General features: G+C 42.1%; 1 protein-coding gene across 25 annotated transcripts in view; it reads right to left on the minus strand.

Moving 5' to 3' along the window:
- LOC127375151 (neurexin-1a) overlaps positions 1-12,518 on the minus strand; it is a 240,738-nt gene that overhangs the window by 99,903 nt on the left and 128,317 nt on the right. For 2 of the 25 annotated variants that reach the window (XM_051421182.1, XM_051421165.1), the window contains exon 1: positions 2,586-3,658. The exons of 21 other annotated variants lie outside the window; for them this stretch is intronic. In XM_051421182.1, the coding sequence (XP_051277142.1) occupies positions 2,586-2,832 (247 nt within the window). In that variant the 5' untranslated portion in view covers positions 2,833-3,658. Of the gene's footprint in view, positions 1-2,585; positions 3,659-12,518 lie in introns of those variants that run through there. 2 more of the 25 variants (XM_051421173.1, XM_051421155.1) reach the window with 1 other exon arrangement.

Consider the following 12,518-nt stretch of genomic DNA (forward strand, 5'->3'; position numbering starts at 1 on the left):
TCTGGAGGTGGATTTCTCCCCCTACTAAACATAATAGTATATGATCCTGAGAGGAAGATACACACACATAATACACATAGCATAGACAGAGATTACATCACTGCAGATCACTATCTTTTGCATTAGCCAATAAAGGTTAGAGGCAAAAAAATCAACAGAAAACCACATAAAGTCAATTTTCCCATTAACCACTAATAAGATCCATTGATTAAACTCGAAAACTCTTTTCCCATTGATCAGATCACCTCATCCTCCCAGTCTCAATGAATAAAAGGAGCAGGTACAGGAGAAAATATGATAACCCAGTTATCCAGCATATTGAGTACCTTATCCATCTCTGGGAAAGAAGACAATCACCTCTGGGAGTCTATTCGTGATGAATGGTATGTCTGCTACTCAGAGTTGATACTGTCTGAACCTCATTACTGCTAGCCCTAAACAAACAATGCATCACACTCCAACTCAATTTCATACATCCTGACCATGGTAATTTTCTTCTTCTTTCCACATAAATCAGTGACAGAGTTCAATAGAAAGGAAACAAAAGATGTTTTCTCTTACAGTATACTTTTATATACAGAGTGTAATGTGTGTTTTCTTATGAAATCACTCACAGGAATTTTGTGCTCACATCGCGGAGAATATTTGGACAAATGGATGGATAGCCCACCATTAGGGCAGCCAGAGGTACTAAATTTAGCTACATACAAAGTGAAAAAGTGCATTTTCATGAAATGGAGATGGAGACAATTTGCATATAGAGCTAACTGTCAGCACTCAATTAGCTTTGTTTGGCCTAATCACTTGAGACAATATTAAATGCACTGTGAGAACAATGGTGAAAGGCAGGTACAGTTACATAAGTATTGCAAATAGGATTAGATTTTAACATTGACGTTGACATTGAGAGAGAGAGAGAGAGATGCAGAGGGGTGGTGGCAGGGAGAGAGCTAATTTATGTTGTTTAATACATAGAAATTACAAATATAAAGCAGAAAAAAAGATACTGTTAAAATAGACACACTCAAACCTGAGGGGCTATGGTTAGTCTGAAGCAATAGAGCTGTACGTGTTTAATTGCTGCAGTGAAAAGACATTCCATATAACGAACAAGCCCCATGAAAATTAAAGCAATTGCAGCACAGCTAAGACAACAGCGCTGGGGCTTTACAACAGCAAGCTTTGTCCTGGAGCCAGGTACCATGTTGAACAGCATGTCTCCCATTTTGCATTCGTGCACCCTCCTGATCAACCAAAATGTAATCATGTTACTGAGAAAGCTTTTCTTTGGTCCCCGCAAGCTCTCTCTCTCTTATAATAACAGCACAGAGGAGCGGTAACGATAACTATGATATTAACTAGTGGAATCCGCCTGAAAGCACCACATGCCCTCGGGGTCCTTAGGGAGGAGCAGGGGGTGAGCTGAGTGTTGTCCGCTCCAGACGGGTCACGGCAGAGTGGCCTAATTGCCTCTCTTGTTGTCTCAGTGGGCCGGCAAACCTCCCATCTCCCTCATCATCACTGAGGAGCACTGGCTCCCTTGTTCGCATGGGTCTAAACTCTGCCCAGTGATCCAGACTCTGGTCTGTTTCTCAGCTCCTCCAGTGTCCAATAAAAACATCCTCAAAATGCCAGTGCTGCTCTGTAATGGTGGCATCACTCTCAACTTCATGCACTGTACTGCTAAACTTTGATAATTAGAGAACAGTAGAGATTGTTGCACATTATTATGCAGTGTCTACTCAATGGAATCCAGGGGACCTCAGCATTACGTCAGTGTTACACCAGTAGTGATTACGTCACTCAAAAATGCCTGGGCAGTAGGATGACTAAAGAAAACGAGTATTTTGGTCTTATAAGTGTCATTCTGCCTTAATCTTAAATATTAGCATCACTCAAAACTTCAACACAGAGAGGAGACAAGTACTGCAAAAAAAAGGTTGAAAAAATCCAAACTGCAGTATTTCTGAAATCATTCGCACACATACTGTGGCGAGCATACTGCAGTCTACCATGTATACTTGAGGTGAGGTTATATAATTCCTCATAGTTGAGATTATTCCTCTTTTTCTTGTCATCCAACACTACTAATGCCTCTGCCATGAACCTTCTTGCCACACAGGGTAAAGAGGCCTCATCTGCACTCCATGTTGGGCAGGGGCCAGGAGCGGCTCGATGCCCTGCAGAGCTGGAGGCAACACATCTTTGTCTCTTCCAAACACCCAGGGGCAACATGGAGCGCCACAGCGTTCTAATCCTGCCTAATCTGGACACAGTGGAGCATCTGGAGATAGGGATATGGCTAATCTCAGACATGGAGACAGAGTCCACTTTGCTGAGACGGAGAAAAGGGGATGGATCTAAGCTACCAGAGCTATGTCTTGGGAAGGGGAATCTTGAATGCAAAGAAATAAACAATATCAAGTCATATTTTAGGCTCTGCAACAACATTTACCAAAGTTAATGAAGATTGCAAAAAGTTAACGGCAAAGATGAAATATAAAACAACTGCTCAAGAAGTTACTGCGCGCAGAGAATATTTTGAATGTGAGGCAAGGACGGTGTCGGATGGTGAGAATACTTACTGTGCCCTGCTCTTAGGGAGGCAGGTGATCTGTGGATAGCAATAGGCACAATATGGTGGCGCTTGTTTCCATGGGAGAGGTGAATGTGGTGGAGACTCTCCACAGCCCCGGGTTCTGACCCTGCCACAAAGCCCAGAGCCAGGGCAGTGATCCACAAGGCCAGGTGGGTGAGTGAAGCTGAATTTCGGTTTAGGGGCTCCGTTACGGGCCTCAGGGGAGAAAACTGTGTCCTCCAGCCTCCGAACATCTTCCCTGAGTGGCCAGATGAGGCTGCAGATCAAGGTGGAACTTCAGTGAGCCCTACAGCCCCATACTTCTCACCTTGCCAAAGCTCACTATGCCCAGAGACACTCGCACAGATCCACAGAGAAAGCAAAAAAAAAAAAAGCAAAAGGGACACCACACAAAATGTCGGTTGTGGGGGGGAAAAAAGCCTCTTGCTGTTCTCCACTGAGTTAGGAAATCCGTAGCAGCACCCAAAGTGGTAAAGTAGTGTCATAAATCATCATACAAAAACAATCAAAAACATTCACTCAAGAAATTAGGGCAACCTCAAACAGCAATAGAGAATTCCAGCTTGCTCCAATTCCCCTAGTTCCTTTATTCTCTATGTTTCTTTCTTTCTCCTTCTATTAAGCCCTCACAAAATTAGAGATCTTCCCCACCAAAAACTGTTAATATTCCAAAAAAAAGCCAGAAAAAAGAGAAAGCCAACTTCAGAAGAGACGGATAGCAGCTGTGCAAAGTGAATCTCTTCAGAAAACCAAGACAGACATTCTGAGTTTCCCTCCTTTTCCTCCTCCAGTGGTCTCAAAGGTTGTCCAGAGGAATGGGACCATAGTTAAATCCGAGTCTCATTTGCATGTGTCGGACAGCTGCAGCGGTGCGCGGGAGACGGCGTGATTGCACCTGTGAGTTGTGCCAAGTAGCGCACCCGTTCCTCATCTAGGGATCTCTGCTCTCAATGAGCCCGAGCGATAGCAACGGCAGTACCTGAGAGAGCAGCCCTGGGCAGGAACACACACACTCACACACAGGCAGCATCGGCAGCGCCGTTCCAGAAGATGTGCGCAAGAGGAAGAGGGGAGAGAGGAGGAGGAGAAGGAGGAGGAGGACAGAGGGAGGGGGAGCCTCGACAGCCAGCCAGGAAGCAGGAGGGAGAGTGGCTATGCAAATGGGCAGCATTCACATAGCGAATCACTGGAGCCTGAGTGCATTACAGAGGAAGAGCCTATTTAGGCAGAATAGCAGGAATTGAAGCTATGTCCCCCAGCCCTGATTCCTTTCACAACCTCTCCCTACTCTCCCTGTTCAGTCTTTTTCAATCCATTCTCCTGTGTGGACATTCATGAGCAGTAAAAGGAAGAAAGAAAGCAAAGCGAGACTGCAGGACAGGCTAGATTTATTTCTGTTTCTACTTTTATCATGTCATCTCTCCAGATTCCTTCTATTCTTCCACTCCCCATGTCCCTTCTTCTCCCTTTTCTTTCCCTCTCCGTGAATTTTGGGAAGTTGTACGACAATGGTAATCCTGTAAATATAAAAAATCTGAAGCCAAGCGGTCCAACCCAATCCTCGCTTCTCCATTGCCCAGGAAAACTGTTTTCTATAGGTTCTTAACCGGACTCTGCAGTCTATCGTTAGCAAGATTTTAGAAGAGTGATGATGCTGCAGCTCACATTGGCAACTCTCTCTATCTCTTGCTCTCTCAAACTTGCTCTCTCTCTCTCTCTCTCTCTCTCTCTCTCTCTCTCTCTCTCTCTCTCTCTTTCTCTCTCTCACAAACATATGAACATACACACAGACACACACACACACACACACACACACATACGTAAACAAAGCACGCACAGTGCCAGAGCTGGCAGTTGAGCACTGTCCACAGAGAGGGTTCTGAATCTGGGCAAGTCTGCCTCGCCTGCTAATAAAAGACCATTTCTCACAAGAGGGGGAATGCTGATCGCAGACCCAGTGTGCAGCATGGGTTACAGGAATGTAGAGAACATGTGGACATAAAAGCCCTGCTGATAAACACAATCCGGTTCAGCTGGGAAGTGTGCTCAGTGTTCAGAGTTCAGGACTGGGGAGCACAAGGCTCAGCTGCAGTATGCCTGCTTCTGTTTGCACACTGGCCATTCAACATCCTCCCCTTCGAATTGCAGTGTTCTAAGCTGCAGGGGAAAAAAAACTGTAAGCACTGCTGAGCTGATCTTTACGGTTTACAGGGAATACACAGGCATTTCATGCCCAAAGAAAGCCCAACTTAGCCAGCGTGACACAGAGGATAACGTGTCTTTCTCCATTTTCTTTTTCACTTGACTGTTCATATGAAGACAATGAAAGAACCATTGAGGAAAGGAGGAACCAATTAAATGAACATTAATGATGAACATTTCACTTTTTTACTCATTTACTCAGTACAAATACATTACAACCAAGGGCTCCATACTTACAGAACGGACACTTTATTGTTATAAAATGAACATAAGAGGTAAAATAAATATAATCTGCCATCTGGCAGGAGGACAGATGAGGATACCTCTTATTTCTCTGTTGTATCTGGTATAGTGTTCCTATATAGTTGCAGAAAGCGATTGAAGTACAAAGCAGATGCTGCACACATTAGGCAACTGTGTTGTTCTCACCTTGTAGAATCTCAATAACTTGGTGCAGCCACCTGGTGCTAAAAAGTCAGCAGCACGGAACCACTGCTCTGTTCTCATTTGCAATGGTGAAAAGGAATGTTCTTGCTGAATGTGTTTACACTTTTATAATTATCGGCAGTGCAATCTGCATAATTACACCTAATAAGGCAATCTATCAGGGCTGCTTGCCAAGGACAACAACAACCTGACTTACTATGTCCTCAAGAGCAGATACTTTTACAGAGAAACAGAATGAGATCTTAAATTGAAAAGCTTTATATTCAGGTAAATACAAGTGTAATGTGTACACATTGTCATTTCTTTCTATTAATATTACTTTGGGTATTTAGCAGAAATGCTGTGTTAATATGCAGCACCTTAAGTTAATGACATCAGCAGTGAGGTGATACCTTTATCAGGTTTATCATTAGTTACTTGTTCATTTGTGCCCCCAAGTGGTGAAAATGTAAAGTGCACAAAAGGTCTGTAAGTTTACCACAAAGCCAGCAGCTGATGTTTGACATATTCAGTGGAACAGGAGATCATTAGCATCCAAAAATGAATAACAGAGCCATTGCTAAAAACCTCATCACCGTATTATATTACTCCAGATATTCAAACCTTAAAAGAAGACAACCAGTTGTGATCTGATACATCGTTGTGATCAATTCCTGTAAGATCGCCTCTGCTAGAATATCAACAAGCCTTCAGCAGGTTGCCCTTTGCTCCAGTCATTTTCCATGACAAATTGGTTAACTGAAGTATGAGAAGCAAGAAAACAGAGGCCATGCACACAGCTTTAGGGAAAACATTCACAACTAAATTCTCCCTGCCTGCACAAAAACAAACACCTGGGACCACAACCTAAACTAATTTCAGCACAGTTACAGATCTCATCTGCTTTAACCAGATGATTGCAGCGCATTGGCCACAAAATGAGAAAATCTGGTTTCACAACTAAACTTTCATCATTAAAGAGTTTTTTGATTTCCCATTGTGTTCTGACTCTTGTTCCTGTTAGTGAGATGTCTTCTTGACAGAGAGCCAAAAACAGCTCTTCTTTGTTTCCACTTAAGACCCAAAGGATTGCGCAAGTCTCTGATGCATGTGATGCTTTGAGCACATTTCCCCTTTTGCATCTACATTTCTCTGTTTTTCTTTGTTTCTCTGAAAGGTAAGACACCATAAAGTAAAGCCATGGAGAGCTATCTAAAAAGCAAAAGGGGAAGCAAAGGGAGAAATCTGTTGGAAAGTGTGGCTGACTTTTCCCCCTGAACTAAGTGATCAGTGAGAGGAGGAGAAATTGGTCTTGGATGTAATAGTCCCTTGGAGAGCAAAAGAGTATAAAAGGACAAGAGTAGTTTCTGTTACTCACTTAAGACTGCAACCACAGTGCACTGAGCTGATGAGATGATTTTTGGAGGACTGGAAAAAAAGTGACGGGAGAGCAGCAGATGGGTGGTCTAAGAGTACCTGACCCAATGGGAGCAAGGCCTTTAAATCAGTTAAAGGGCCATCAGGCGACACTTGGAGAGACCCTTTAGAAAGGGATGGGCTCTTAGAACCACTTTAACAGTAATGTTTCTCCACCTTAAGAGCCACTATGATGTTTACTGTCGAGATTACAAGAAATATATCTAGTGATGTGTTATTTTAATTAACACGATCAGTGGAACCCTCAAAGGTCTAGGACTGCAGAGGTTTGCACACTGTTTTCTAATCAGGTGCGGGTGCAGATGCAACTGTTAGCTCAGATCAAGCATGCAGGGCAAGCCATGCATGAACCGGGTATACCTGTTGTGTGCTGAAGTGACACATCTGTGTCAGGCACAGCAACATATGTGCCCCTACGAATGAGCGCTTTATCCTTCATCTCTGGGGTATACTGGTAGAGAATATACTGTAGTGAGAACAGCATATTAAAGGCTGGAAAAGATTCCTGTTGCCAAGCCATCTGATCCTGAAGACATGTGGAGCTGATCAGCTGAGGAATAAAAAGGTTGTTAGATTCAATTCGTCCTGTGATTTAAAGCAGGGAGGGACCAAAAGAGAACCAAACTGTGATTGGTCACAATTCAAATTTCTAGTTTGATGCACACAAGACAGAGTCAATGTCATCCTTCTGTCACAAAGACATACAGTATTTAATATTGCCTGTCATATAATGAGATACAATATTAAACCTGAGCTCTTTATACAACTGGGAGTATTCTACGAATATCAAACGTGCCATTACTCATCCAAACATGATTCACAAACGCCACAGAGAGAGACAGAGGAGCACACAATGCACTGATGCTAATGTGTCCAAGTGTACGAGAATAGAAACAGAGTGCCGTCTTAGTCATCTGGAGAAGTGACATGATAAGAACAGACAGATACAGCGAGTCAACACTCAATACCAACACACAAGCTGTACAGTATTTCAACAAAGAGGGAGGCCAGAGTGTCAATGCTGTTTGTGTTAGTAGAGGATGTTACATCAGGGTACTTGTCCATCTGATTACTCTCCATCGGTTAGAGTGAGTGAAAGAAACTCTGACCTCCACAGGTCAAAAAGGCATCAACTTACTGGTTTCCAATTAATCTGCACCTCAGCATCTCTGACTGCCTCTTCTGATGCAGAACCCTGTAGCTTAAGGTTTAAATGATCACCATAGCTATGACTACCTTCATCGTGACGTGCTTAGCTCTCTCATTGAATATCTATCTCTCATGCATGTGCTGCTGCCACAAACTACATGATTATTATATTAAAGAAATAGAGCATACATGCATGTACTGTAAGCTAAGGAAAATCTGCAACATCAAATGTCACAGTTTCTGTGAAATGCAGCAACCCTCATGCACTGCATAGAGATTTGTGCTGTAAAACACCCTGTTCATTATGCAAGCTGTGAAGACTACATAAATAATACCACTCAAGCTGATAAAACAGCCAACTAATAGGAAATAATGCACAGTTAGTGTTGTAAAATCAAATCAGCAAATGGCACTGCGTGTTTGTGTAATAGAATGACTTCATTTACACTTAGGGCAAAACAAAGAAACAAAAATTCCACATCGATTCTTATTCATCCTTACTCTAATTTTGTCTCAAATGACTGAGACAATATAATTAATTCAATGGAGCCGCCTAATGAAGTTAAAAAAGCTAATTTAAAAAAACACTGTTTTGATACCGTTAATATTGGAAGTTATTTGGTTTGATTTTTGTATTTACATACTGCAACATTTTTATTTGGGTGTGTTTCAAGGAGTACTGTAGCACTATCCTGTTCTGTACAGAAATTGAGTATTAAGCAAACATGTAGCTGTAAACCATTCAATATGATGCAGAACCTGCTCTGCACAACAATTTATCATCATAAAAGCACAGTGACACGGTTATAGTCAAATAATGATACTGTTTTCTCTTCTCTTGTTCAGCGTAAACACACATATACAGTACATGTACACACAGCATCCTTTCCATTAGCACAGCTGGAGCTGGCCCAAACTACATATATGGAAGATAAACAGATGGGATTTTTTTCATTTCACACTGAGCTGTTCGTATAACCAATAGCCTCCTTTTCCTCCTTTTGCTCCTTTAGCTCCTTTCACTCATTGGATTCTGCTGGCTAGGGATGCTTTGGAATCTGGCTGATGTGACGAACAGTTTTTTTCTTTCCCTTCTAATGCATAAATGATGCCACAACAGTGTTATTCATTTCCATAAATCCATTTAAATACACATTAAGACCAAGCACAGAGAAAATAACATTCAAAAATCCTTGTACCTAGGTGCAAATAAAGGTTGTGTGCGTGTGCGTACAGGCGTACGTACTTATGAATGTGTCAGTGAGTGGGTGAGTGTATGTGTGACGATGATGTGTCTGCAAATGCATAAACCAAATCCTAACTGTCAGTGAGAGAGATAGGGGTCACAGGTCGACAGCTTTCCGGAGGCTTTCTCTCTATCTCCTCTGACAGTTCTCAAGATGCAGTGGGCCACCGGGGCATTGTGTCCGTCTCTGTCTGTCTGTCCTTCCTGAAATCCGTCCAAAGTAGATCAGTTCCATTCTCACAGCGCTTCATCCTGAACAGGTCAAGGACGAACTGTGTCTTCCTTCATGAGTCCATAGCTCCTTTGTTAACAGTGAACCACTCTGCGCTACAGCTAACTGGGACAACAAAGAGGTTTAGACAAAAATAAATAAAAAAAGTCTAAAGAAGAAAACGAAAGTATTTATAAACAATCCACTCTTCTCAAAAGCCTCTTGCTTTCTTTTGGATGAAGTTCATTGCTTTTGGAATTAAAACTACAAAATAGAGCATGAGAAAAAAAATTGACTCTCTTTGGAGAGGCATACTATTGTACACTTAAGTTCTGGTTTTAAAAACATCATCAAAAATATAGCTCTTCTTTAAGGCCTTCTAATCATGACTGATGGTCAAGTGAAGATTTCTACATGCAGTTGTATAATGAAAGCATCTCTTTCCTGCAAAGAGTTGAATCAATAAACACTACTGCTATTGTTTTTCCAGTGTTCTTCAAGTGTACGTTAAACTGTATTGAACCTAACTGCATGAGTACTGTATATATCACTGCGCCTTTCTGTCCTATCTCTGTTTTGAATCATTCAAGTAACATGAAATTGTTGAGGTAACTTTAATCATGTGAATAATATGAACCCTCATATATGAATAAAGGGGTTGCATGTTAAAATAAAGGGCTCTCAACGTTATGGCACACAATGCAGAAGCTGTACTTCACACAAGCTTCATATTCAACACTGTTCTGTTAGATAGCATGCTGCTGGAGATTGGGAAGAAGTATTGTGCTGCTGCGTTGAAACGGTAAGGCTGTGCTGGGCAAAATGTTCTGCTACCGTGGAAGAAACAGAGCTGAGGTGGCTGATACTTCTGACCACATTCCGACATGTGAGAGTGAAGCAAAGTAAAGAGGTGTCTGCTGCATGCTGGAAAACACGAAGGGCAAGCTTAGTTGGGAACTATATATAAAATGCAGTCCAAATTCAGGTTTGAACTGCTGACGGTAGTGGACAACCTGCAGCCAACACACACTTTAGGAGCTGTAGGTCAGTCTCTCCCACTTTCAGCCAAGTTTTCTTCTTAATTGGCTGGTCATACCGAACAAAGGCAAAATGAAACACCTGTATTGTGAGCTGAGAGTCATCTCAGGAGTGACTTTTGACTCAAAAGGTTCAAAAGGAGACGTCATGGCCTTTGCCCAAATGTGTCATCACTGTCCTCCAAGACATCGACACCAATGAGTCAGTGTGACTATCGCTTTTAGAAATCAGTGGGGACCAGCCTATTCTCTGACAACCAAATCCTAACAGAAGCTCAGAAACTATAACCTGACACGCTTGTTATATGGTGTGATTTGATTCAGTGCAAATACTGAGCTTGAACCAAGAAAAAGTTTTGGGGAGAAAACATGTTTGCATTTTCCATGGTGATGACATCGAATGCATGCAAAATAATCCAGTGGAATTGAAGCAGGACCAGTGGTGGCCCTTACAGGGTATGCAGAGCCATTCATGTCTAAGTGAAGGCTTGGTATATGAATAGCCAACGGCCTAAAGCACAGCACGCAATGTATGTATCAGAAAAGTGTGTCACATACAGAATAAGTTAGGCAGCAAGACTCTACTCGGCAGCCGGTTTCAGTACATTAACTTCCTTCTCTAAAATTGGCCTCATGTCACCTCAAAATGTTCTGGAGAGGTGTCCTCCACATGCTCCATTACATTAGAAATACTACTAGTACTGGATCAGCCACAGCATGTTATTTTCACACAGATCCCAGTCACAGAAAGTCAAATGCATAAAAGGACTAGCCTTTACCCCAACATCTCCTGAATAGAGTGGACTACAAGTCAACCTCCAGTGTTACATTATCCAGGTTGCTAGTGACATGGCAGCCCCCAACACTAAATATCCTCTCTAACGTTTCCTCTCTGAATCACTCAGTCAGGACAGCTCTATTGCTGGGACTGACTTTGGATAAGACAGTGAGCGATCTGTGTGTACTCTTCACCCTCTCTGTCTATAGATAAGAGAGGATTTGAGTAGCACCACACATGAAATCTTTCCTTCAAACATTAAAACTTTAGAAGTTAGTTCAGTTCAAGGACAGTTCAGACGGATAAGTTGCATTGACCTCCCTATGATGGAGAAAGAGAGGAGAGTTTGCATTGTCTAAGCCCTTTGTGCATATTGTTAATATTACTCGGAGCACACAGCTATGCCCAGACATACTAAATAGTTGTTTGTTTGCAACAGAGACTGGCTGGCAAGCCCCTCTTGAGAGGCTCTTCCACTTGCTTTGTGACAGCATTTTACAAGTTTATTGAGATGCTTCTGTGGTTATACTGCAGGCATAGTACAGTGTATCACATCAACAGTGTTATTTAGTAAAAGTTGGGACTTAGGGGGCTTTAACACCAGCAGTAGCAATACTGGAAAATAATGCAATGGGATATCTCAGGGTATAACAGGATGCGTTGTTACTTGGTGCAAGTGAAGGAAAAGTCCACTTTGAGGGCTTATCAAAACCCAAGACATGGGTATGTGTGTGTATTGTATGTCCTTGAGCTTCTTTGATTGAATTTCCTCTTCATATCAATGCTGGTAAGCAACATAGCAAATGAGCACAATGGTGAGGATGTCCTCCCAAGAACAATGCCAGCATCAGTAAGTGCTTTACAATGACTTTTCATGTGAAAAAGTCCATTAGTGACCATAGTGATTGTGATTGTGAAAGGAGCAAAGGAGGAAGTCAGGTGACAGCCTAAACTTTAACCAAACCTTGAGCAAAGTATTGGGTCCAAACAAATAGTGTCGTCTTGCTAATAGCAGCATTTAGATCAGAAAGTTCATGGACAAATATATATATATATATATATTTGAAGGACTACTGACAATTGTATTCTCTCTGGTGTGTGTATTTGCATGAATTGTATTAACCAAAACTGCGTGCTGTTGAAGTTACATTGTGCTGCTCAGTAAGAAGAGTTACAACTTTTGTGCTGCACTATTGTGACGCAAAAAAGTATCGATCTACAACAGGACCTCCTGAGAAGCCAACACAGTAGTCGTTGAAATGGAAAAAGAAGCCTGCTGCAGTGCCATTGTTGGTTGTGTTCATCATCATGGCAAATGCAGCATGTCTGCTCCTGACGCATGTCTTTTTACCCTTTACCTCTGTTTCACAGGTACAAATGGGGTAGACCACAATTAATTACACTGACTCAGACTCATCATGTGGCACATTGTC

The sequence above is a fragment of the Dicentrarchus labrax genome, unplaced genomic scaffold (genome assembly GCF_905237075.1).
Source record: "Dicentrarchus labrax unplaced genomic scaffold, dlabrax2021, whole genome shotgun sequence".
Classification (NCBI taxonomy): domain Eukaryota; kingdom Metazoa; phylum Chordata; class Actinopteri; family Moronidae; genus Dicentrarchus; species Dicentrarchus labrax.